General features: G+C 48.3%; 9 protein-coding genes across 9 annotated transcripts; 5 read left to right on the top strand and 4 right to left on the bottom strand.

Moving 5' to 3' along the window:
* Positions 1-522: 522 nt before the first annotated feature.
* K441DRAFT_670559 (uncharacterized protein) lies at positions 523-2,336 on the bottom strand. Its single transcript, XM_067650298.1, has 3 exons — positions 1,915-2,336; positions 1,200-1,809; positions 523-1,130 (listed from the first exon to the last, which is right to left on the bottom strand). Exons 1-3 carry the CDS (start codon positions 2,219-2,221, stop codon positions 788-790), a joined length of 1,260 nt encoding a protein of 419 aa, XP_067497074.1. The 5' UTR covers positions 2,222-2,336; the 3' UTR covers positions 523-787.
* Positions 2,337-6,851: 4,515 nt separating this feature from the next.
* On the top strand, positions 6,852-9,392 carry K441DRAFT_691085 (laccase-like multicopper oxidase; the record flags this gene model as incomplete). Its single annotated transcript, XM_067652451.1, has 11 exons — positions 6,852-7,126; positions 7,197-7,212; positions 7,263-7,289; positions 7,338-7,518; positions 7,577-7,661; positions 7,721-7,755; positions 7,808-7,966; positions 8,096-8,341; positions 8,389-8,817; positions 8,875-9,177; positions 9,247-9,392. The coding sequence occupies 11 exons, from the start codon at positions 6,852-6,854 to the stop codon at positions 9,390-9,392; spliced, it is 1,902 nt and encodes a 633-aa protein (XP_067497073.1).
* Positions 9,393-10,104: 712 nt separating this feature from the next.
* Positions 10,105-11,731, top strand: K441DRAFT_709300 (Metallo-dependent phosphatase; the record flags this gene model as incomplete). Its single annotated transcript, XM_067653843.1, has 4 exons — positions 10,105-10,248; positions 10,321-10,354; positions 10,494-10,651; positions 10,842-11,731. The coding sequence occupies exons 3-4, from the start codon at positions 10,543-10,545 to the stop codon at positions 11,729-11,731; spliced, it is 999 nt and encodes a 332-aa protein (XP_067497072.1). The 5' UTR covers positions 10,105-10,248; positions 10,321-10,354; positions 10,494-10,542.
* A 901-nt stretch (positions 11,732-12,632) lies between these two features.
* K441DRAFT_593686 (purine and uridine phosphorylase) lies at positions 12,633-13,634 on the top strand (the record flags this gene model as incomplete). The annotated part of the gene is made up of 1 exon (XM_067644923.1): positions 12,633-13,634. One exon carries the CDS (start codon positions 12,633-12,635, stop codon positions 13,632-13,634), a length of 1,002 nt encoding a protein of 333 aa, XP_067497071.1.
* Positions 13,635-13,945: 311 nt separating this feature from the next.
* K441DRAFT_482906 (ankyrin repeat protein) lies at positions 13,946-14,236 on the top strand (the record flags this gene model as incomplete). The annotated part of the gene is made up of 1 exon (XM_067641903.1): positions 13,946-14,236. A coding segment is annotated over one exon (291 nt), but the record flags the coding sequence as incomplete, so codon positions are not given.
* Positions 14,237-14,494: 258 nt separating this feature from the next.
* K441DRAFT_490306 (ankyrin repeat protein) lies at positions 14,495-14,734 on the top strand (the record flags this gene model as incomplete). The annotated part of the gene is made up of 1 exon (XM_067641975.1): positions 14,495-14,734. A coding segment is annotated over one exon (240 nt), but the record flags the coding sequence as incomplete, so codon positions are not given.
* A 552-nt stretch (positions 14,735-15,286) lies between these two features.
* On the bottom strand, positions 15,287-16,478 carry K441DRAFT_352075 (anticodon-binding protein). Its single transcript, XM_067641317.1, has 4 exons — positions 16,397-16,478; positions 16,305-16,342; positions 16,077-16,252; positions 15,287-16,014 (listed from the first exon to the last, which is right to left on the bottom strand). Exons 2-4 carry the CDS (start codon positions 16,312-16,314, stop codon positions 15,439-15,441), a joined length of 762 nt encoding a protein of 253 aa, XP_067497068.1. The 5' UTR covers positions 16,315-16,342; positions 16,397-16,478; the 3' UTR covers positions 15,287-15,438.
* Positions 16,479-17,739: 1,261 nt separating this feature from the next.
* K441DRAFT_648232 (FMN-linked oxidoreductase) lies at positions 17,740-19,669 on the bottom strand. Its single transcript, XM_067646885.1, has 2 exons — positions 19,447-19,669; positions 17,740-19,353 (listed from the first exon to the last, which is right to left on the bottom strand). Exons 1-2 carry the CDS (start codon positions 19,625-19,627, stop codon positions 18,191-18,193), a joined length of 1,344 nt encoding a protein of 447 aa, XP_067497067.1. The 5' UTR covers positions 19,628-19,669; the 3' UTR covers positions 17,740-18,190.
* Positions 19,670-20,848: 1,179 nt separating this feature from the next.
* Positions 20,849-24,239, bottom strand: K441DRAFT_352005 (alanyl-tRNA synthetase). The gene is made up of 2 exons (XM_067641315.1): positions 22,376-24,239; positions 20,849-22,327 (listed from the first exon to the last, which is right to left on the bottom strand). The coding sequence occupies exons 1-2, from the start codon at positions 23,996-23,998 to the stop codon at positions 21,086-21,088; spliced, it is 2,865 nt and encodes a 954-aa protein (XP_067497066.1). The 5' UTR covers positions 23,999-24,239; the 3' UTR covers positions 20,849-21,085.
* Positions 24,240-24,243: the final 4 nt, after the last annotated feature.

Below are 24,243 nucleotides of genomic sequence, written 5' to 3'. Positions count from 1 at the left end.
ACTCTGATTTGAATTCCACCATTCCCCCTATATCGGCTTTGCATTGTGAAATATGCTGCTGTTATTCGATGCGTTTGAAGTTCCCATAAGGCCGATTTGCTCGGCTCACACCTGCGCGCGACTCACACCTCGCTCTGTGTTTCAGGCTGGACCCACCCCTGCAGACATACCGTATGCTCAAACATGACACGCCCAGAATAATTCCTCCTCACTCGTGGGATCGTCGCCAACTCACATCTCGAGTGCACATACGTAACTACATCTTACATGTCTATTCTTGGTTCATCATCACCATCGTGATCTTCATCCTTCTCACCATCGAGATAATGCATTCAAAGAATTCGGCCGTTTCAGTCATAGGTCTGAAGGCCAGGTTTACGTAATTAGAGGTTTCAAGTGAACAGAGTCACATTGAAGCAGGTGAAGTGGCGTTCCCAAAGCCACTGGCTTGTGATGGGGACCCGCCCTGTAGGGAAGGTCTCAGATATGTCTTGAGCCGGAGATTTTTGGGCCTATTAAATCCCGAGCCACATTCTTGTTTACTATTGGTCGCAGATAAAGAAATGTCTTCTAAAGGTCTTCTAGAAGACTTCGAGAAACATTTCCTATCACCTATCTAAATTGTCATTCATATGCAGTCGTTCTCTCATTCCAATCCTTCAACTCTTCGTTTTCAAACTGCGTTATTTCAGCTCGCCTCGATACTCTGGAAGAATATGAGAATGGGTGACAACACATGAGGAGGGTTTCCGTTCATAGCAAAGCGATGAAAATCACATCTTAACCCCTAACCTACCATCGTCCCTATCTCCCTCCTTGCAATATCCACCTCCCTCAACTCATACTTAAACATCCCATTCGACTCCACCTCGCTCTCATCTAGCAGCTTCCTCGCCGACTCAATGCCCGCAGCGGGCACTCTAACCTCGAATCTCTTTCCCTCTGCCGGCGCCCTCCCCCCGGGCAGCGGATAGGGGAACGGGAGATATTGCGGCATCAGCCCAAGCTGCACCAGTACAGTCGCCTGGTCCCACGCAATATGCTCGTGAAATAGCCGATCACCGCGTACATTCACGACGCTTGTGAACGGGATGCTAAGATGGCGGCCCGTGGGTGGGACGCCAGGAACTCTGTACGCGCGGATGAGCCGATCGGCCTGCCACCATAATTCCGGGGAAGGGACGGACGGGTAGGCTTACAGCCAGTCTATCATCCTATCATGCGTGCAGTGAAACACAAACTCATCAATAATCCGATCAATCCCCACGGTCCTACTCACCAGCTCCAGTCTCGTATCCTCCGGGTTGCTGAAAATAAAATGCTCGCGGTAAAACTTCGTTAGCCTCTCCCTCCCCAAACCGCCGGTAAGCGTAGGGACGTGGTTCACGTACGGTTCGGCCACCATCGTCGCCATCGTCTTCTCGACATCGCGCTCCCCGAACTCAAACCGCGTGTGCTCATCCCACACAGCCTCGAGATCAAAAAAAGGGCCACCCAGCACCGGCTTCAGGAAAGTCAAGCAACGCGTATGCGCAAGCCCCGCCGGCGCAGCGCTATACGCCTCGTGTCCCGGCAGGACAAACCCGTCACCCACACCCAGATACTCATGCCTCTTCACATTCCCCGCGCGCTCCGCTCGCGCCAGGTCTCCCCGCTCGTCCCCCGCCACAGCCACATGCAGCAGCCACGGCCTAGCCGGCGCAAACGCGCCTTCCGGAGCCGCGACCCCGCCGTACGTCACCACGGCCGAGACATCCGCACCGCCGTCGATCGCCGCCGCCGCGTCGGCGCCTAGGGAAGACAGATACGCTACTCAGGCTTTCAGCGGCCGCTCTTGTCTCCCACTGCAGCGGTAACTACAACCCCAACTCCAAGTGCAGAATCAACGGGAGGCAGAAACGGGGGCTCACGCACACACAACGCCGAAGCCCTCCCCCTCCCCCTCCCCTTTCCCCCCGCCCTGCCAGCCCTCGAGCTGCCTCAGCGCCTCCGCGGCCTGCGCGATCTGCGAGGCTAGCTGTGCTGCTGGAGCGGACGCCAGAAACAGGACCTGCGCCACGGCGTAGCCCTCCTCGGCCCATTTCTGCAGCGGAGGCGGATCGAGCGTCTTTGGGCTGCCGTGGTGGGGCTGGGTTGGGTCGAGGAGGAGGATCAGGCCTGGCCCGCGCCCACGGCGGGAGAGGGGAGGTTGGAGGGTTAGGGGGGTTTCGGTGGGTTCCATTTCCCAGTGACGGGGGGAGTATTTGGAATGGGGATGAGAGGGTGAGAGTTTGAGGTTCGAGTGCGGTGCTGTGAGTGGTGGGGTTGGATGGGCCGAAGTGGGCCCGCTGGGTAGGTGGGCTTATCAGGAGGGTTGATAACGCAACTGTAGTCTACACGGCGCTTCGTGTGGTCAAATGAGCTGAAAGGTACGGCAGAACGCGTAGATGGTAGATTTTGCTCGTTGATTCAGCTCATACACCCGTAGGATACTACATTCGCGTAAAGAGGGATTTTATGCCCAGCTCGCTCTCCTGGAGAGCAACGTAGTCTTCTTACTGGAGAATGCCAATTATGAATGGGGATGAGTGGAAAGGTGCCCTGCAATACGGCAGCAGTATCCATCGACAGTTCAGTGCTGCCGATATATTTTAAGGAATTGTACTACTCTTCCATAATCTCAAGTATATTATTCAGGGAGCGTGGCCCACTAGGCCTCTCGGGGGCCCCAGGCGGGATCATCATGCAAAGCGATCTCATTTGAACTTGAAACGGTATCCTTACGCGGTTGCTCAGCTACGACTCAAAGGCTGCAGGCGCTGAATTACGACTTACAGCATCGGATACGGAGTAGTGACAAGAAGGTACTTCTCGTCTCCCTCTGCTTGCTCATAGATGGCCCTGAGCCTGGAATACAAATCCTCCGCTCGGATTCGGTCTTCAGGATTGGCTCCAATGAGCCTATTTATTATAAAGTCCAGGAGCAATTGAATGACGGCAGAGCAGCGCTTAAGGCAATGAAGCCGGTCAACCCAGTCGATAAAATCTTGCCGTATGATAACGCTCTTTCCATTTAGGGTAATTGTGAAGTAGTTGCCATCGTTGATACCTCCACTTCTTATTTTTCCCCGAACACCCGCAAAGTATTCAATTGCAGCCGAACCCTCGAGTAGCCATGTAATAAATTCTAGGATAATGCAGCCGATACTCCAAATATCGTATGCACGGGAATATGCTTACGAAGCTTTGATTCTAGTGGCCCGTAAGTTGAGGGGCTGTAAGCCTTGATAAAGTCGACTTTGGAACGCAGCTCTCGCTCATGAAACCTCGCTAAGCCGTAGTCAGCTATCTGCAAGGCACCATTGGCATCTTTGATTCCAGGGCCCTGCTTGAACCAAAAGATTTTTTTGGGCTTGATATTTCCGTGACATTCAAGTAGTTCTTCATCTCGATTCGGATAGTAAAGATTTAATTAGGCGTAAAAAGCTCATCTTGCCCTTCCAAAAGGTATTCTAGTAGTCCTTTTTACACAAAAAGGACCATTAGAGCACTAATTTTGAGCCAATATAGTCAATCCTGTACCCGTAGAGTTCATCAATCGAGTATCTAAATATTTGATTCCCGTAGGGCTTTGGAGGGATTGGAGGTGGCGGCCACGGCAGGGGGAGACTCCTGGGTATATATTTCGGGAACTTTGAAGCTGTACATGCCAACGGCAGAGCCTTTTGATAGAAATAGCACTAGTAGAGACAGCAATGAACCGATCATTCTCCGCGCGTGCAGGAAGTTGATTTTGGGGCTCTATCTTAGGTTTCTGGCTTTGATGCCTAGAATCCTCGTTCTATGATAATACGAAGCTTTCTGCGGGCCAACTACGCGCTCTGTATACAAGACATAGCATGAAGGAAAGGTAAGGAACCAGTGGTGGAAAAGGACGTATGAACCATTAAGCGGTCAAACGGTGCAAACACCAGCCCAAGCAGAGCTCCAAGCTCTACGTTGTGACAAGAAAGATGCTAATTGAAAATGGCCACTGCTAGTCGTACACCCCCTAAATGATACACATACACCCCCCAATTGATACGCGTACACACCCCACCAAACAGGCTTAGATCCTTCCTCTTCGGGTTAGAATATCACGTGTGTTTGACTTGTTTACACCCAAATCGCGAAACACCGCGCGCCTATACCTAAATCAACACCTCGCATTTGCCTTACATTCTTATCCAAGAGCTTGCAATTGTAGAGCGTCGTCACGGTCGCCCGGCTGGCTCTACGGCTGGCTCTACAATCGCATTAATAACTCTACTCAGCGGGAGCTTTCAGCATTCGAGCGACCCGTAGGCGGGCGTGGGCGCGGGCGCAGAAACGGGCGCAGAAGTGGGCGTGCTCGTAAAGGCAATCCACAGACTTTAAATAGAGGCAGCAGCACCCAATCTAGTTCTTACAGCGCCTCGCAGAGCACTCCGCAGTCCTACCAGTTATTAAGTATGGGCGCGTGGTGTTGTTTTCACGATTTAGGTTGTCTCAGCATGCTCAGACCATAAAGGGAGACGCTAAACCAGTTTAGGCCATCTGTCCCTGTATGGTCTGAGACACTTTGGCCAACGTTTGTAAAGCACGTCGCGATATCCGCATAGCTGATATTACGGATATTTACTTCTTATTCTTACGACAAGTTTAGGCAGCTTAAAAAATCCATTAATTATACACTAAGCTCCGGCGAATCGAATGGTCTATATAAGAAGTCTCCCTACCTTCCCGTTCCTGACATTAATTTTAAAATAGCTGTGACGTGGTTTACTAAAGTGAACAATTAGTAATATCCATACTAATAACACCCAACTACCCACTCTATTAGTTTTAGCTAATTCTAAAAATCTTCTTCTTCTTTAATTTTAAGGACTAGATAGCTGCCTATTGTAATATTATTTGTAGTTGGTTAATCTATCACGGCTATAATGCTGCTAGAAGGGAATTTTCTGTTAAGGATCTAGGAGCTTACGGTCGTAAAATCCTCTACGTAACGCTTACGAATATTAATAAAAGACTAATTATACGCCAAATACGCGCACCTAACGTCTCAAATTTGAATTCTAGTTGTATTAGATATACTAGCACACGGTACAAATATCCCGGATATTTACCTTTTGATTAAAGGCTTGAGACTGGCTCCTGCCGGACGAAATAGGGGGGTTTCTTCGACGCCTTTTAGATGCACCTATGGCTGGCGGTTGGTTCTGGAAAATCCATCGATTAGAGAGCTGATTAAGGCAATTCTAACGCGGGTATTTATAGGATAATAGACGTGGCGGTTGCTTACATTAATTTCGTTAAAGTTGATGGTTTGCCTCATACAAACAGAGCGGCTTAGCTTCCAAAAGCTTGCTAAAGTGGCTCAGACTAAGGAACAGATGGATCGATTGAATAGGTTAGCTTGCGGATATTCGATAATCCGCGCAGCGGATATTCATCGGTTTCTTGGTCTGAGCATGCTGAGACAACGATTTAGGTGTAAACAAGCCAAACACGTGATATTTTAACTTGAAGAGGAAGGATCTAAGCCTGTTTTGTAGGGGTGTACGCGTATCAATCGGGGGGTGTAACAACTAGCAGTGGCCTTGAAAATTTATGCTAGAATGTTTTATTCCTGGCCCTCTTTCCTTAAGGAAGAAAAAAGAATGTCGCTCCTAGCAGGATGCAGACTAGGAAAACTAGCGTAAACAATGCAGGTTTCAAAGACTCCTGAAGTATTGACTAAACCCATTCGGAATAGTTCGCTGCGAGTTTCTCCGGCCATTCAACAACCTCGCTTCTTCGTTTCTCCCTTGCTAAATCAACCTCTTCTAAGCCAGCCGCTATGTTGACATTCCTGAGTACTTTTATCCAGGCTTGCTCTGCCGATCGAAATCCTGCATTTCATTTGCGCTGTTCGCAGGGATGTTTATCCACTCTAGCCCCAGCTCTCACCTCAGCTTCAGCCCCAAGCCTCTTTCGCCTAGTTGCCTTCTCGCCGGCGAACTGCTCCCTGGCTGTTTCATGTGATTCTTTATGGCTTCATACTTGTCGGCTGTCTAATTGGAGCCACAATTCGTTTTCCGGTGCGCCAAAAGCGTGGATAACCCGAGTTTTGGATAAGAGCGGCCGATCTAGGTCCAGTGATTTTCGTGCCCACCTGCATCACCGTATTATGGCTCGCATGCATCAGCCACTAATAGGTCCTGCAGGCAGTAGCAAACTGCATCAATCAAGTAAGGTATCACATCCCGTGATCCGTTTTTCCTTCCCCACACGCAAGCTTTTTTTTGCAGCCAGCCGCTACCGTTACCTGTTTCTGTGGGTCCGGATGAGGCGTACCGCCCGTCTGACATGCTGCCCAAGTCAGCCGGCAATCGCCGCGGCTTCATTCCACTCTATGCGTCCCTGTTCAAACCTTAATGATTGGCAGGCTGATTTTTTGTCCCGCCCTGTGGACGCTCCTTTAGCCAAGTATATTCTGGTTCTTATATGAGACAAGCACTCGTTGCCTAGACATCCAAGATCCCTACTCTAGTAAGCCATGGGGCAAAAGCCTTCGCGTCTGCTAGATGGCTCAACCCATTCTCGGGAGTCCTCCGAGGCGTCTGGAGGTACGTTATTGGTGCGCACCCTGGCGTGGGCTGAGTATCCAGAGCAGTCAGACCCTAGAGGATCGCCTTTTCATAAATGATATGGCTCAATTCGACGTCAGTTTGTGTAACATTGGAGAACACAGACGCAATAGATCTCAGCTGGGCTGAATCCACAATACATACCGGAGACAATTTAAGCTGTGCTTACCCCGCTGAAGTTCCTCTTCCATATCCTTATTTTTGATCTCCGAGGAGTTAGAAATGGGTTTCTTCAATTCTTGTTGGGAAACTCTCCTCCAATTTGTATCCATTAGCCCTTTCGGTGGTCCTGGCCGCCCTCAGTATCCATTGCCCTTAGGTCCATCGCATGATCTGACTGTCCACCCCCATCATGCCTCACCTGGGTTTCACTGCTCATATCCGGGATATGAAGGCTGGGAGAGCTGCAATGGCCCAAACAGCCGTGATTGTTGGATTCAGAGACGAGGAGCCAAGCAGCCGCTATGGAACTCGTTCAACATCAAGACTGAATGCACGTCTACCCATAGCCTTTGCCGGCACCGTATACGATGCTAACAATTAATTAGATGAGGCTATGTGGCCTAGAGGAATTAAGCGCGAGGTAAAATCACCTCACTAGTTTAGGATTATACTATGTTAACATTAAAATAGTATTGGCTAGAAGTGAGCGATATGAAGGTACAAACGTCGCCTACTAATACAAAGCATATAAGCTGACGACCCAAGATTGCTCCTGATGGTTATCTCAAGCCTTTTGGCAAGGTTTTCAATGGTTCCTATCCTGGCCCTCTTATCGAAGCATGCTGGGGAGATGAAATTGTTGTCCATGTCACGAACAAACTTACGACCAATGGCACAACCGTGCATTGGCATGGGATCCGGCAGCTACACACGAATGAAATGGATGGTGTCAACGGCTAGTATATCCACAAGGACTGCTGTCGTCTTAATACTCATATTTGCAGGTGTCACTCAATGTCCCATTGCGGAGGACGAGACATTCACGTACAAATTCACAGCCAGTCAATACGGCCATACCTGGTATCACAGGTTAGCTCTACCAATATGATATCTACTTATTATTCGTACTTATGTTAATTTAATGCCAGTCACTATTCCTTGCAATATCCGGATGGAGTGGCAGGTAAAAATTTAAATAACATACCTATTGAAGGCGATAACGCTAATTATTACAGGTCCCCTCCTTATTCATGGCCCTAGCAGTGCAGATTGGGATGAGGCATGGGACCCCATACTTATCAGTGATTGGGTACACGACAGTGCCTTTGCGGTCTTTCAGCAAGAGTTGGTTCCGCCACCACCAATATCGCAGAGTGTTCTGCTCAATGGAACCGGTCAGTTATTTAGCCTTCTAATCGCTTTCTTTTTAAAATTCCTGGGATCGCTTGATTATCCTGCAATTCTCACAATTTTGATATACATAGAACCGTGAGCCATTTTTAGTACAAGCTAAATTTGTTCAGGCCACTATCTATGCAATAAAACAGACCCACGATGCGTGTGCCCCCAGACGGATCCAAAATGTGTAGGGCCAAGCTCTTACTTCACCAAAACATTCAAGAAAGGCAAAAGATACCTTCTCCGCTTGATCAATGCCTCGACTGATGCGGGGTTTATCTTCTCAATTGATGGTCATATACTCAAAGTTATTTCAACTGACTTTGTACCGATCCATCCATATACCACCAACTCGCTACATATTGCCATAGGTAAGTCAAAGAAGATTCGTTTGGCGAAAATTACTAATTTTAATCAGGCCAGCGTTATAGCGTTATTGTTGAAGCCACCGAACCTAATACACCTGCCCAGGATGGTAATTATTGGATTCGTACCCAGGTACCAACTGGATGCGGCAATATCGACCCAAACGGTTCAGACGAGAGAACGGGTATAATCAGATACGGTTCTGGTAGTGCCGCTCTTCCTTCGTCCACTAAAAATCAATTTCCGAGCAACTGCACCGACGAGCCATATGAAAGCCTCAAGCCCATTGTAGAGTGGCTTGTCCAGCACCCAGAGAACAACGTGACTGAAAACACGTATGAAGCGGGAATTGATCTCGAAAAGACACACGGTTACCAGCGTTGGGACCTGACGGACACTCCACTATGGTTGAATTTCTCAAATCCCACCATTCTCAATCTGAAGAACACAACATGGAATCCTGAATATTGCGTAATCCCCTGTGAGCTACCTGTTATCTATGAAATATTCCTCTTGCTAGCTAACAGTATTCATTAAGATGACTACAAGCACGGCTGGGTCTACCTCGTCATCACGGGCGATCTTACACGACTCGAAAAAACTAAAAGGCGTATACCGGCCGCGCATCCCATCCATATGCATGGCCATGATTTCGTAATCCTTGCCCAGAGCAATAATACATATAATGAATCAGTTGATCCCCAGCATTTCAATTTCCACAACCCCCCGAGAAGAGATGTTGCGTTCCTTCCATCAGCAGGATATCTCGCGCTTGCATTCAAACCCGATAACCCTGGTATCTGGCTCGTGCACTGTCACATAGCTTGGCATGCCAGTTCCGGTAAGTTACCACACAACCACCAAGTTGTTGTGAGTACTTGAAGTGTAGCTGACCTTAAGTTCCTCGCAGGTCTTGCGCTACAGATTCTCGAACGGCAAGAAGATATCCTGAGTAGTATTGGGACTTTATCTAAGACAAAGGAGACGTGTGGTGGCTGGGAGGAGTGGCTGAAAACTACTAATGTTAAGTTTGACCAGGACGATTCTGGGATTTAATTGGAAGCTTGGAGGGGTATTTGGATGTGATATCTCATTCGGTCCTTTGACTCACGCGAGAGTTTCGACTCGCACCTTGCAAACGATGGTGTTAAACAATAGGTTTTGCTAGTTCTATGAATCTCTAAATAGCCAATTAGCTCATTCCGCTCAGAAAATATAAATGGTCGGCTTCGCGAGACTCGAAAGTTTATCATTATAGTTGTCTACAGTCGGCATAGAGTACGACTTGTTTAGACGTTGTCAAGCCACAGGTGCTTTGCCCAAGCTTTCAAAGTGTTTGTCTACGCGAAAAGCTGTACTCGTATACGGTGTCCCTTTGTCAATTTTAAACGATTAATTGAATAGCAAGCTACTAAAACAATTTATACACTAATATAAATAGCAATTAACTTCTACACACGGGATCTTTTTTACTAATTAGGTACTTAAATAGGACTTATAAGGATTTGCTTACTCGCATACTTAATTAGAAGAAATAGTAGCCTAAATCCTTAATTAAAACAACGATACTAACCCCCTTAGTGAAGTATAAGTAGTTAGCTATTTTAAATAGAATTCTTATATTAAATCCTTACTTACCTAACTAGGAGAAGGTGCATAAATTAACACCGGATGCGCCAGGACGCTGTAAGTCATCGGACCCCGCACAGCCATACGATTCGTTGCTGCTGCAGCAGCTTTTAACTTTACCTTACAATAAGTGTCGCACTCTACAACCGGCTGACATCGTCTCGCCGAAGCAGGTCTTTCTTTTCTGGCTGATATGCTAATTGCTTCTGGTCACCTACCCAAAGCCTTTATTATCCGTCTATCCTCTTCTGATGTGGCCGGAAGCGATCCGATGGGCAACTTGGTAAGCTCCTTCAACCCAATACTTACAATAGCTCTTTTCTATATCGTGATTACATCTAACGGCACTCCATAGGTTATTCGCATCCAGGGCAAGTATCAATTAGACCGTAAGTAAACGTCCTAAGCCCTCCGCCACCTCCAACACACGTCCTATCCCTTAACCCGTCGTCTTTGGTCCTACGTTATCGATAAGGGACCAGCCCAATCNGAGAACTCGGTTCAATGCAAGTGCTCAATTAAATTCAGTAGCGAATTCTCTAAGGACCCCGACGGGTTAAGGGATATCATCCACCACATGGAATGCGACCTCCACGACTTCCAGCACGCACGTCGCATGTCCTCCGCCACATCCACCACATGTTGCACAACCTCCAGTGCACATAGCATAGCATCCACCACTTATGGTACACACGTCCCATGCCTCCAGCACCTACGGTACATGTCGCGTGCCCTCCCCACCTCTAGCAAGTAATAATAAGCCCGCGCTGCGGCGAGCTTCGATCTTGCTCGTCGAAATTGATCTAAATAAATGAACTTAGCACGCAAAGTTCTCATACAGCAATAAGATGGTATTTTTTAGATACAAGAACGAAGCCAGCCTCGACTCTATCCTTTATCGTCCTCAACCTACGGAATTCCAGACATTTATAAAGAATCCCACGCTGTACTTGTCACGAAAACTTTACAGCTGGCGACGAGCTATTCCAATACAACCTACCTCACCAGTCACCGTCATCTGCATCTCCGATACACACAATACTCAGGTCGATGTCCCTCCAGGAGATGTGCTTATTCACGCTGGTGATTTGACAAACTCTGGAACCTTAGAGGAACTTCAAGCAGCCCTTAACTGGCTACGGTTACTTCCACATCCATATAAGGTCGTCGTTGGAGGAAATCACGATCTTATTCTCGACGCTCTATCGGCTAAAGAAGTGAATAAGAACGTAGCCGCGCGGAATTCGATAGACTGGAGTGGATTGATATATCTAAATAATAGCTCAGTAACCATCAAGTGCGATTCCGGCCGAGAGCTTAAGATATATGGCAGCCCAATGACACCTTGTCACGGAAATTGGGCATTTCAATATCCGCGGATAAAGGATATCTGGAAAGGTCTTCTACCTAATAATATTGATGTTCTGGTAACTCATGGGCCGCCAAAAGCTCATCTTGATTTTGGAGGCCTTGGATGTGAATTCCTACTAGCAGAGCTCTGGAGGATTCAGCCACGACTACATGTATTTGGCCACATCCATGCTGGGTACGGTCAGGAATGGGTGCAGTACAATAGCCTTCAGCGGGCATATGAGGCTGCAGCCACCGCAGGTGGTGGGTGTTTCAAACTCGGGCGTATTTTATACGAACTTGTCACGGATTTTTTCCGTCCTGCGAAGGAATCCCGTGGGCTCTTAGTCAATGCATCTATTGTTGGCGGCTTTAGGGATGAAATGCGGAGGACTCCTATACGAGCTTCTATCTAGCTCGAATTTTTGGTTCTTGCTCTTTGGACATGGATGGGGCATAACAGGCTCTAGATTTGAAATAACACGCTCTTCGCCATGTACTCTCTCGCTATTCAGGGCTCTGTGAGACTGTGACTTTATGTAGCAACCAACTTCGCATTTAGTGTCGCAGTTTAATACACTTTGCCTTCTCAGTCCTCAGTTTATCATTATTATCTTACACTAATCTAGCCGTGATGCCATCTGGTCCTGACGTGTATATAAGGAGGAAAACCGAATCAACGAAATAAAAACCCCAATTAGCACTCATTGGAGTGCACCCCGCGGAAACCATGCATTAAATGATTGTCCCCTGGGGTCAGGTGTAGACCGGCCTGGTGGCCTCAGGCTCAGTGGACACAAGAACTGACGAAGGAGGCATGACTCTCGACCCGGGAGAGCTGTCGCGACGTATACACTTAGAAGAACTCGCCATTGCCCTCCGCTCATATTATTTTGGAACATACTTAAGCGCAACTCTAAACGAATAAAACATGTGGCTCCGCAGATATGATATTAATGTTCAGAAAGTGCCGGCTTCGGTGATGTTGGGCATCTTTAGCCGATTCCTAAATTTGGGCCTCAAGGGCCTAGAACCAGGCACCCCTTGCGTGCTCAGGGCGTGCTCAGGGCTGCTCACCCTCGGCTTAGGTTAAAGCGGCGGCTGCTTAGGTCTAAAGACGGAAAATAGACCTTAGTGAGGGGAGTTTTTGTTAAAGACTATATTGGTAGTTAGTTTTGAAGGTTGGCATTTAGTCCGCGATAGTAAACAATCTTTTGCAAATGACTGTAAGATTCTTCACCCATCTTCCTTCCAAATGACGACTTGGAGAAGTTAAGCACAACCAGCGATCCCTCTGAGCCATCCATAGTTGCAAATATGTCACAGCGTCGACTCCACCCAGAAGACTACACCGTAGGATGGATTTCTGCCCTCCCGATCGAACTCGCTGCAGCGACGGAGATGCTCGATGAAATGCATCAAAACCTCCCCCAAGACTCAAATGATGACAATTTATACACGCTCGGCTGCATCGGCGAACACAATGTTGTTATTGCCTGCCTTCCTGCTGGTCAAATGGGCACAAACTCCGCTGCTGCAGTCGCCATGCGCATGCGGTTAAAGTTCACGTCCGTCCGATTCGGCCTAATGGTAGGCATAGGAGGAGGCGTTCCAAGTGGCGAAGTGGACCTCCGGCTTGGAGATGTGGTCGTGAGCCAACCGCACCTGAATCATGGGGGAGTGGTTCAGTACGACTTTGGTAAGAGCACGCCGAACGGATTCGTACGAACGGGCTTCCTAAGTCCGCCACCAACCCTCCTTCTTAACGCCGTCGCGAAGGTACGAACGAGTCACGTAAGAGGCAAGAGTAGTCTTCTATCCAACCTGGCCAAAATTAATCATCTTCCTGAGTTCGGACGTGACCAGGCAGGGCCCGACATCCTCTTCGAGTCAACCTACAAGCATGCTGGAGGCCCGACATGTGAAACATGCAATAAAGACAGGGTGGTGAAGCGGAAGGTGCGTGATAGCGGTGGATTCGTGGCGAATTATGGCACAATAGCGTCTGGTAATCAAGTTATAAGAGACGGCGTTGCTAGAGACAAGATTAGCTCGGAGCTAGGTGGTATACTCTGCTTTGAAATGGAAGCTGCAGGGCTGGTTAACAGCTTTCCATACCTTATTATCCGTGGCATCTGTGACTACTCGGACTCTCATAAGAATAAAAGATGGCAACCTTATGCAGCGGCGACAGCAGCATCTTACGCTACGGAGCTTCTATCAGTCATACCTACAGCCCAAGTAGCGATGGCACGCACAACAGAAGAGATAACTAAGGGTAAAGAGGGTAAGTTAGTTTATCTTATCACGGTTAACTAGCCTAGAGAAAACGCGATATTGTCTAGCCGTGCTAATTTCGTAATCTAGAGGTGCGAAACCACGTCGTCTTAGATAAAGCCGCGGTTAAGCTTCTACTACAGAATGGGTTTGATATCGAAGAAAAGAACTTAGATATAGGGAAGGCACTATACTGGGCGGCAGAAAACGGCCACTATGCAGCGGTATCGCTACTGTTAGACAAAGACGCCAATGTCTATGCAAGGGCAGGCGACGGGTGGACTGCGCTACACATCGCTGCTAGCAATGGACACGTGGCGGTTGTACGACTTCTCATGGATAAGTGGGCTAGTATTCACGTAACGGCTGATACTGGAGCGACGCCCCTACACATTGCCGCATCTTACGGGCAGGAGGCAGTTGTACGATTACTCCTAGAGAAGAGAGCTACCGTTAATGCGAGAGATGATGGTGGATGGACACCGCTGCATGATGCTGCTGGTAAAGGGCACAAGACAGTGGTACGATTGCTACTAGCAAAGGGAGCTGCTATCAACACGAGAAGTGATGATGGACGAACAGTACTATTCATTGCTGCGCGCAATGGACATATGGAGGTAGTACAGTTTCTAATAGAGAAGGGAGCTGCAGTTAACACGAGAGATGATACTGGAATGACACCACTATACAGTGCTAGCTCTGGCGGGCACGAGGCAGTTGTACGATTGCTCCTAGAGAAGAGAGCTACCGTTAATGCAAGAGTTGATGGTGGATGGACGCCGCTGCATGGTGCTGCCGATAACGGGCGCGAGTCGGTAGTGCAATTACTGATAGCAAAGGAAGCTGCTATTAACGCGAGAAATGACAATGAACGAACAGCATTACACTGTGCCGCTGGTAATGGGCACACGGGAGTAGTACAGTTACTAATAGGGAAGGGAGCTACAGTTGACGTAATGGATGATGCTGGAATGACGCCGCTATACAGTGCTAGCTTTAACGGGCACGAGGCGGTTGTACGATTGCTTCTAGAGAAGACGGCTGCCATTGATGCAAGAACTGATAGTGGATATATGCCGATACATGCTGCTGCTTATAATGGGCACATGGAAGTAGTACGGCTACTAATAGAGAAGGGAGCTGCAGTTAACGCGAAGGATGAAGATGCTATATTGGGCTGCTAGGAACCGGCAGGAGTTTGTAGAACGACTACTGAAAGCGAAGGGGGCTGTTACTATGCTCTAGGGCCTTTCTGCAATTTTCCTTGGCGTCGCATTCTCGCCGAGTGGCAAAACGATGGCGTCTGCCTCTGATGGCAAGACAGTCAGACTCACTGCGGCGGCAGTGGCGGGAAAATATCCTTTGGGTGGTATGTGTGACTATTCTATCAGCTCCTCCACCCACCTCTGATCTGATCAGCTTTCTTGTATCGTTGCTGTCAGCGGCATTGGGTGTCGGTTGTATGTTAAGGTGCGTTCCGGCGGGTCTTCCTCTAGAGTTCGGCATTTTAGTTCTCGAGGTTTTATTGCCCTGATCTAACATCTGCGAAGCCGGCTTTGAAGTTCTTTATAATACCGTAGTACTATGTTATAGTCTCCTTTAGGTTAGCGATGGGCCACGCGACTTCGTTCAGCTTTGTGCCTTTTCCTTCGCCACGGCCTAAAAACTCGGAGCTGGGGGTTTCGTTGGTCCCTGTGAATATGGCCGTGTCCTTCCTTATCCTTTAAGCGCTCTGGTAATTCTCCTATCTCTTCGTCCGCGCCAAAATCGCTGCACTCGATGTGTTAGACAGTATATCCCTGGCACAGATAGATACGTCTTATAGAATGTGCACCGTGCGCACCAATCAATAAGCTGCGCGCGCAGGTAGTAAGTCGTTCTGCCAGGTAACCAAAAATTTCGAATAAAGCCACGAATATATTGTATTTCTGGTGTAGATTATAGATAGAGCCTCGATCAAGGGTGTTGAGTCGATTAGCGTGTTCCTACCAACACGGGCTGTCCTTGTACAGTGGTATTCGACGGTCCTTGTTGTCGCTATGGGGGTGGAAGATTTGGCTGCCCATACTCGTTTAATGTTCTTAGTGTCGTGCACGGGCCACAAAATATAGTACGGGAGGAAGGGGGGATGCCAGACGGCGCCCGCGGATCCATATTCGCCGTCTTGCTCATCATCCGAATGACGTTCTTGGCGTTGAACGTCGGCCCAGATGCTGATGTATCTGATGTGCTCGCGGTATGTATTGCAGGCCCGCTCGAGCATTTCGCGCTGCATCTTGTCAAGTAGCGCTTGGACGTCCTGTGCCATTCGGTGCGAAACTTGAACGGTGCCCTTTTCGCCCGTGTCGCGGCGGACGGTGGTGATGACGTCATTCGCAGCATTTTTTGGGCCGAATTCGATGCGGAGAGGGAAACCGCGGAGCTGTACGGAGCATAGTTAGAACGAGGCGGGTCGATGACCATGATGATGATGGGAACAGATACCTCGTACCGGTTCAACCTCCAGCCTGGAGAGTAATGCTCACGGGTGTCGCATTCCACACGGATGCCGTGATCGGTAAGAACCGCTACGATGCGATGAAGCTCATCGAGGAGCTTTTGCTTGCCCGCGCCATAGAAATTCGCGAGAGGAGTACGTGGGTAAATTCCCAGCGAACAACCTGAAAACAGTAAGTATACGGCATGCTAAGGGATGCCCAATTCACGACATACATTGTTCCATTTATTACGCCTCAGGTAAATCTCTGTAGCTATTAATCTTGTCAACGAAGTCCTGAGAAAGATTAGCCTCATCCCATCCATACCTCTCACACTCTCCAATTACATTCATATTTACTGAGGCTCTGGGATTGTCTATTGTGGTATCTAACTAACCCCTCATCCCAAGGCCTCTCTCCTTGCCCCCTCGCCACTACTACATCACTCCACTACCCCGCCTTCACACACAACCTAAATGTTGTTAACTTTTGACCATAATAGTAATTTAGGAACCGTTGATGAAATTTAACGGCTAGGAAAGAATATCCACCATTCTGGACATCAAATATTGATTAGGGGACAAGTCAACTTCCGATGGCAACTTAACCCTTTGCTGTAGAGCGCTGCACGAGAGGGCCAAGCCTAATGCATGACTCAGTGACGTCCATAGCGTTTTGAAACTCGATGGTATGGGGGGTTTGCTTCCAGCTTCTTGAGAAGGTATCGGAAGGCCGAGGGAGTTAACTCGATCCCCAAGAGAAAAATATTAGATGCCCGCTGAAGCCCCGAGAGAAGAATGTCGAATGCCAGCCGAAGCGTTGATGAAGCTACATGGGCTAGATAATTAAGAAGTTTGCACAATCGCCTAACTAGCCATCGCATCCATGGTCTTTCGTCCTTCGACAATGAAATACGAGCGCTCGAGTCGGAACCTTTGATTGGCCCGATTTCATTTTGGAATCCTTCTAGAATCCGTATTAGCCAAAGAAAGCAAGTGAGTCAAAGGTAAAGGCGCAGAATAATTGCCCACCCATTCTTATGCTAAAGTATGCGTAGGATATTGAACCGTAGGAGAAATTCGATGTTGCTAGTTTTGTGCGAGCATTAAAAGTAAAAAAAAAGGACGTTCAACGGTAGTCTTTTCAAGCCTGGGATGCACGAAATAGTCTTGGACTTGGATCGTAATTGGAACACACAAAGTAGAGAATACTATGAAAGTAATTTGACAGCGAGTATCAATTCAATGTGCAAATAGTTGATTGATTATGTAGTGGTGATATTACTGCGGGCAAGTTGAAGCGGCTTAAGTGAGAAATACATAATCATAGTGCCACGTCATGTGTAGCTAGGCCGATTCTGAGGCTGAATGTAGGTTAAAGTGTTCTTGTAAGAAGTTTATATTTATGGTGCCACGTTGTGATGCAGCTAGGCTGAGTCTAAAGGCTGCGCATAAGTCAAAGTGCCAGGTACGCCTCGCGCGGCTAATCCGAGATTGATGCTGCGACTGAGAGAAATCAAGCATTCTCACTGAAAAGCTGGGGAGCAGTCTATCCCATGCGCGGTTGAGAAAGGTGCTCCTTTTACCGAGCCAACCAGGGACTCTAGATTCAATCAAGTCTTGGCAAAATGAAGCCGTGGATTAATCAATTAATTGTAACTTAATACTATGGTAATAAAGCTTAGATTTATATACAATTTGACTTCATTGTAGCTTGATTCGACTGAGGTGTTAGAAGAACGTTTATGGCCCATTGTGGTAGTTTAATCAAGGTAAGAAGCTATATAGATTCGATAGTAGAGACGATTGTTAATGTTTTGGTGTTCGCGCACGGGCCATATTTAAAGGAGCACTTATGGGATAGAGCAGTGAATCTAAATACCCTGACCAATGTTCACCTATTCCTAATTAGTTGAATAATACTACGACTGGACGAGTAGGCTAGGATGCTTATAAAGACTCACGATTCCTAGGCATCAATGTAAACAGGTATGGATGTTCTATGGATACATATAAAGGTTTCAGGATCATAAAAGTGAAACCACATGCCTCCATATACCACACTTGACCCATTGCTCCTTCAGAAGTGCCGACGACCAGTAAATGCTTTCACTCACCACGCTCATATGCCCAAAGCAGCCACAGGAGCTACTCCTGACGCTATAGCGGACATGTCTATCATAGGCTGCGGGAGCCTGGCTCTCTTTGTACTTCCTCCTTCCAGGAGGCCCTGGGCCTCCTCGGCCGCAGCTCTTGCAGCACTGTTCGCTTCGCCCTTTCCCCTGTCTTCCTTAACTCTCGCTCTCTTTCCGGCTCTTGACTCGACATAGGGAATTCCCAATCTCTCATCCACAACCTTTGCCAAGTCCAAGAGGCCCTCCACATCCACCAACTCCAGAACATGCACAAAATCTTGATAGCACTTAGACCGATTCATCTCTGCGTAGCACTTCTCCTTGCCTGGGATCATCTGGCCAAGTAAATACTTGGTGTTGCCCCACCTATTCTCAACTTGCAAGGCTAGATGCAAATACTCCGTGACAACGCCCCTCCATGCTGTCTTGCCAGTGAGCGTTCCACCTTCTGACTCCGGTCGGAAGACGCTCGGATTCTTTTCAGCGGCCGTCGCGATCATTGCTGCATCCACATTATACTCTTGGATTAGTTGTAGTGCTTCCGCGCGGGAGGTCACATCGCCATTCATAACACATGCAACGCCCGCTTCTCTGCAGACGTCTCCTATCATCCTTAACTGTTCTCGAATAGCCCGTTCTCTTGGCCGCATGGGCGTCGTCCGGCAGTGTATTGTCAAGCCTATAATACCAGTAGCTACCAACTTCCTAACTAGAGCCTCTGTGTCCTCTGGTTTGTCCAACAGCCTGATTTTCACGCTGATTCCTATTTCAAACTGCTTCCCCACCTCCTCTACAAGCGCAGTAAGGATACTACATAGCAAGTCGGGTGTCTTTAGCAGCGCAGCACCCATCCCTCCGGCGGTTGAGAACGATTTCGGACAGCCTGCATTTACGTCTATGCCTGCAACATCCGCCGCGACAATCTTCGCAGCTGTGACCGCAAGATTAGGGTTTGAGGTACCGATTTGGAATATCAGGCGCTTGTGTTCCAGCTCAGGGTGGATGCGATAGATGACGCTTTCACGAGCAAAGAGATCGAGAGAGGGATTCTGAATTTTCGAGGAGGGAAGGCGGGAGAATTCGATAGTGGAAGTGTGGGGATTTAGGCGGCGCGTCGTGCCGATAAGGGCACGATCAATCGTTTCCGGGCCTGTTGCGCAAAGTTAGATACGGACATGCAAAGGTGTTCGTGAGGTGAGGGATAAATAGAATGCAAGAGTTCAGAAGTTCCAATTTTACTTACCCCAGACGAGGTCTGCCCCATATTTCAGCGCCAGCAACCTCGACGGAAGTTCTCCAGACCTCACCATCGGAGCCAAGACGACCTTCCCACGATAGTCAACTCCATTTTTAGGAATAGGAACGCGTTTAGGTTCTGCAAGAGCCATGACCGATCTCATGATGCGTGTAAGCGTTTGAACCATTCCATGCCGCAATGCTTTTAGCGTTGATGAGGGTGTTGCACGATGAGAGCATGTTGAAGCACGAGTCAGATATCTGGGTAAATGTTGATTAGGTAAATTTTTGACACTCTTTACCGCCTTCACCAGGGGTTTTCGGCCTCTGCACAATATCCTTGGCATGGCTGCTTCTCCATCTAGCGTTAGGTCCGTGCTATCATGGATAATGTATAGCTCTGGACAACATAATTAGCAAGCCTACCTAGCAGTCTCAATTCTAGAAACCAGCTCTAGCGATTCATGTGAGTGTTAGTTCAGCTGCCAAGACAGCCACGAGCACATCCTTAATAATATGTACAACTCAAGTTATCATAGCATCACGCAGTGTCTCCTAATATTTCATCGTTGAAATATTAACGCTCATCTAAGTACTAAATATGTCTTCGTTACATCCGGCATACCATCTATTATAGATGTTCTTTACCGATCTGATAGTTCATTCTGAATCTTTATTTCTCGGCCGCAACCCCTTTCCTTATGTACTCCAATGTAAGAGAGATGACGGCTATGTGTCGTATGCTATGAACTAGATCTATATGGCACTATTGAAGATTCTGAGATGAAATATCTCGACGTCAATACCATATTTGGTAATCTGGTGCAGCCCGGAGGTCGTGATTATTACTTCTATAACTTAATAGTCGGGCTCTCATATCGCAGGTAGAAGATCCTAGGATCGTGTTCATGTGCAGCTAGATCTCCACTGGGATAGTGAGATAGCTCATTTATCTAAATTCTACTTGTACGAAAGAATCCGGTATTTGGTCGGTCTAAACAACATGTTGGCAAGATGAGATATTTCCTATTTGTTGGCCTCTCGGCAGGTGTTTCTGGATGTAGAAAAGAGTTGGACTTTGGGTGTGGGATCTGGCTGGCAAAGATAGGGATCAGTTCAACCCGGAAAAACTGTGATCAATGGTGTTTTGCAAGAGAAGCTAGAGAGGCCTGAAAAGGAGCATCAAAAGGAAAGAGATCGTGATTGTATAACAAACCTGGGGATGCTGTAAGCCTAACTTGGAGCTTTTTCCCCCTGCATAGCCCGGCAGTAATATCGTTGCAGTCGGAATAGATTGATAGGAAGCAAGTGTTGGCGCCAGTTGTGCAATCTTACCATGCAGCTATTCTCTGAATAGCAAGCACAGTTGCAATTTTTTCTACCAAAAATCCTCACCTCCACATTCTCGAGACCGGAAATCTATAGGGACATATGAAACAGCTACTAAAAGAGCTAGGCTGCCATTTAAAGCCCTTCCACTACAAAATCCCCAAAATCGTTTCAGATACAGGGGGAAAACAGGGGCCGCCCAAAGATACTCCGTCTCACTCCAGACTCAAAAGCGTCCCATGTCTAGTCCTTTCAAGCCCAATAACCTGATATCATAGGCGCGATGCATAAACATCGGCGCGCGAAGTGCGGCCGTCTCATCTATCTTCACTGCCTTGAACTAATTCAAAGCTGGAACTTCTCGAGATACTTCGTCGCTTCTTCAAGGCCCTCGTCAACCTTATCGGCATTGGTGCCCTGGCCGATGGAAGTAGCGCCTTTGCCGCCTGCTTTGCCACCGATGATGCTGGCGACGTTCTTGGACCATTCGACAGCTGAAGCGCCTTGAGAGGAGAAGTGCTAGGTACATTATCATTAGTAAATTTCGACGAAAAAGATCCCGAATCTCTATGCTCCAATGGAGGAGGAATGGAGAAGATTAAAGAAGCTGTTTCACTCACCTCAGCGACATAACACCCATGCACAACCTTCCCTTCCTCCTCATTTGCGCTGAACAAGTACACGCTCTTATCCTTCATCGGGCCCTTGCCACTAACGGTCTTAATCGCCTCGCTAATGGCCTTATTAACCGTGGCACTCCACTCAACTTTCGCAACTAAATGCTTCTTCGCCTCGTTCTCCTCCTTAGCGAAGAAATCGGTGATAGTATCCAGCACGCGCTTGTTATCCGCCTTGGCGGCCGCCTTCTGCTGATCCAAGATGGACTTCTGAATCTTAGAAAAGCGGTCGCGGAATGATGTCTTTGTGAGGGCAGAGCAGGAGAGCTCGTTGAGCGCGACCTGTATTTTCTTCGCCTCAGCCTCCTTCGCGGCGCCGTACGGTGCCTTCTCTAGCCTTGCGAGCCCCTCCTCGAAGTCCGACGCGACGCGCTGCACTTCGTATGCCGTCTGCCCTGTTACAGCAATAATGCGGCGGATACCCTTGGCAATGCCGGATTCTTCCAGGATGATGAGCTCTTTGATCTCGCCGGTCTGCTTGACGTGCGTACCGCCGCAGAACTCGACTGAAACTTTCTCCCAGCCTTCGTTCTTCACGTCGCTCAGCAGGTCCTCGACCGGCACGCCGACGCTGACTACTCTAACTGGGTCAGGGTATGTCTCGCCGAAGACGGCGCGCACGCCTCGGATTTGTTTAGCAGTAGCTAGTGGTACGTCGAGGGCGTAAACCTCGGAGTTTTGGCGGATGTAGGAGGTGGAAATTTCCTCAATTTTGGCAAGGTCTGCGTCTGAGATACCGGATTTGTGGGAGAAATCGAAACGAAGCTTTTCAGGGGCGACAAGTGAGCCCTTTTGGTCAACTTCTGAACCTAGGACTTCGCGGAGGGCGTAGTTGAGGATATGGGTACCGGTGTGATTGGAGCGGATGGGGTGGCGGCGGAGCTTCAAGAGTTAGTTTTATGTAACTAGAGAAGATAGTGATAAACACACCTCATCATATTCGCAGATAACCTCCTCCCCTACACTCAGCTCTCCATAGCTCATATACCCTGTATGAAGTACATAGCCAGCATACACCTGTACATTTTGCACGTCAATCTCCGCAACACCATCCACCACTAGTTTACCAGTGTCATACTCCTGACCACCCTGCTCGGCATAAAAGTTCGTGCGGTCCAGCAACACTCCGAGCTGCTCGCCTTCGGGCGCTTCTTTCGTACTCTTGAGGAACTTCTTGTTGTGGTAAATACACTTGATGACAGCGGTGATATTTTCGCGGCCAAATTTGGGTGAGTCGTTGGTTTTGGGGACATCATTCATTAGTTCGAGAGCTCCTAGATCATGAACATCCAGCTTGACGAGGCCGGCAACAGCCTTCTTCTCGCCTTTACTGGCTTCCCTAGCTTTGGCCTGTGCTTCTTCAATTTCCTTATCGTTAATGTTGAGGCCGCGCTCCTCGGCCATCAACTTGGTTAGATCAACCGGGAAGCCGTATGTATCGTATAGCCGCCACACATCCGTGCCGGGTAGGTCCTTTGAATCATGCAGCTTACATTGCTGAGCATACTTCTCGAACATTGTCTCTCCGCGGTCCAAGCTCTTGGCGAAGCTCTTCTCCTCCTCATCTAGAATTTCCTTTATATCGCTCTCTTTCTTGGCGATCTCCGGGAATATGCCACCCATTTGTTCAACAAGGCTGGGGACAACTTTGGAGAAGAAATCGCCGATCTCGGTGTTGAAGTACTTGCGCGCATAACGTGCCCCTCTCCTCAGCACGCGACGCACAACGTATCCCCGGCCGACGTTATTTGGCACACCGCCATCTGCAATTGCGAATGTGAGGGTACGGGCGTGGTCCGCAACGACTCGGTAGGCGGTATCGATGCCATCTGGATCCTCGTCTCCGAATTTGCCCCTGTACTCTCTTGCGCCGGTGATCTCCTGGATTCGCTTGAATAATGGTGTGAAGACATCAGTATCATAGTTTGACATCTTGTCTTGCAATACTGAGACCAAACGCTCGAAGCCCATACCAGTATCCACGTGCTTGTTTGGCAAGGAGCGTAATGAGCGGTCCTGCCCTCGGTCATACTGAATGAATACAACGTTCCAGATTTCTAGAACATTCGGATCGTCCTTGTTCACAAGGTGCGCGGCATTGCGGCCACCAATGCGGTCATAGTGAACCTCGCTGCAGGGCCCACAAGGACCCTGATCACCCATTTCCCAGAAGTTGTCCTTCATGTCACCAGTGAGGATATGGTCGTCAGGCACTCCCACTGACCGCCACAGCTCCTTCGCCTCCAAGTCAGGCTCGAGCCCGTCCGCGCCCTCAAAGTAGGTGACATAGAGCCTCTCAGGATCCAGGCCGTAAACCTTGGTCAGCAGCTCCCATGAATACCCAATCGCCTCTTTTTTGAAATAGTCGCCGAAGCTCCAATTCCCCAGCATCTCGAAGAAGGTGTGGTGGTAGCTGTCCTTGCCAACATCATCCAGATCATTGTGCTTCCCGCCCGCGCGGATGCATTTCTGGGAGTTGACGGCACGTTTGAGGGATGCGAAGTCGGAAGCTGGGTCTACTGTGCCCAAGAATATAGATTTGTACTGGTTCATGCCCGCATTGGTGAAGAGGAGAGTGGGGTCTGAGAGGGGCACCACAGAGGATGAGGGAACTGAATTTGTTAATTAAGATAGACTCAGAAATGCAAAGAACGTTAAAAGATAAATGTAGCTCATAAAAGAAGTTATATAGAATATAGATGTAAAAACGAACTATACCCACCAAAAGTATGTCCATTCTTTTTGAAATACTCCAAAAAGGTCTCGCGCACCCTCGGAGCATTCCACTCGTGCTTCTC

This window comes from Cenococcum geophilum, assembly GCF_001692895.1.
Source record: "Cenococcum geophilum 1.58 unplaced genomic scaffold K441scaffold_84, whole genome shotgun sequence".
Taxonomy (NCBI): Eukaryota; Fungi; Ascomycota; class Dothideomycetes; order Gloniales; family Gloniaceae; genus Cenococcum; species Cenococcum geophilum.
Note: the sequence above shows the minus strand (reverse complement) of the source record. Positions and strands in the feature narration are given on the sequence as shown.

Coding starts and splice junctions, on each gene's coding strand:
- K441DRAFT_670559 (XM_067650298.1), bottom strand. CDS start 2,221: ATGGAACCCACCGAAACCCCCCTAACCCTCCAACCTCCCCTCTCCCGC. Junction 1,810..1,914: donor GGAGGGCTTCGGCGTTGTGT/GTGCGTGAGCCC, acceptor AAGCCTGAGTAG/CGTATCTGTCTTCCCTAGGC. Junction 1,131..1,199: donor GATAGGATGATAGACTGGCT/GTAAGCCTACCC, acceptor CCGCGCGTACAG/AGTTCCTGGCGTCCCACCCA.
- K441DRAFT_352075 (XM_067641317.1), bottom strand. Junction 16,015..16,076: donor GGAGGTTGAACCGGTACGAG/GTATCTGTTCCC, acceptor TGCTCCGTACAG/CTCCGCGGTTTCCCTCTCCG.
- K441DRAFT_648232 (XM_067646885.1), bottom strand. CDS start 19,627: ATGGTTCAAACGCTTACACGCATCATGAGATCGGTCATGGCTCTTGCA. Junction 19,354..19,446: donor TGGGGCAGACCTCGTCTGGG/GTAAGTAAAATT, acceptor TTTGCGCAACAG/GCCCGGAAACGATTGATCGT.
- K441DRAFT_352005 (XM_067641315.1), bottom strand. CDS start 23,998: ATGAACCAGTACAAATCTATATTCTTGGGCACAGTAGACCCAGCTTCC. Junction 22,328..22,375: donor TTATCTGCGAATATGATGAG/GTGTGTTTATCA, acceptor TAACTCTTGAAG/CTCCGCCGCCACCCCATCCG.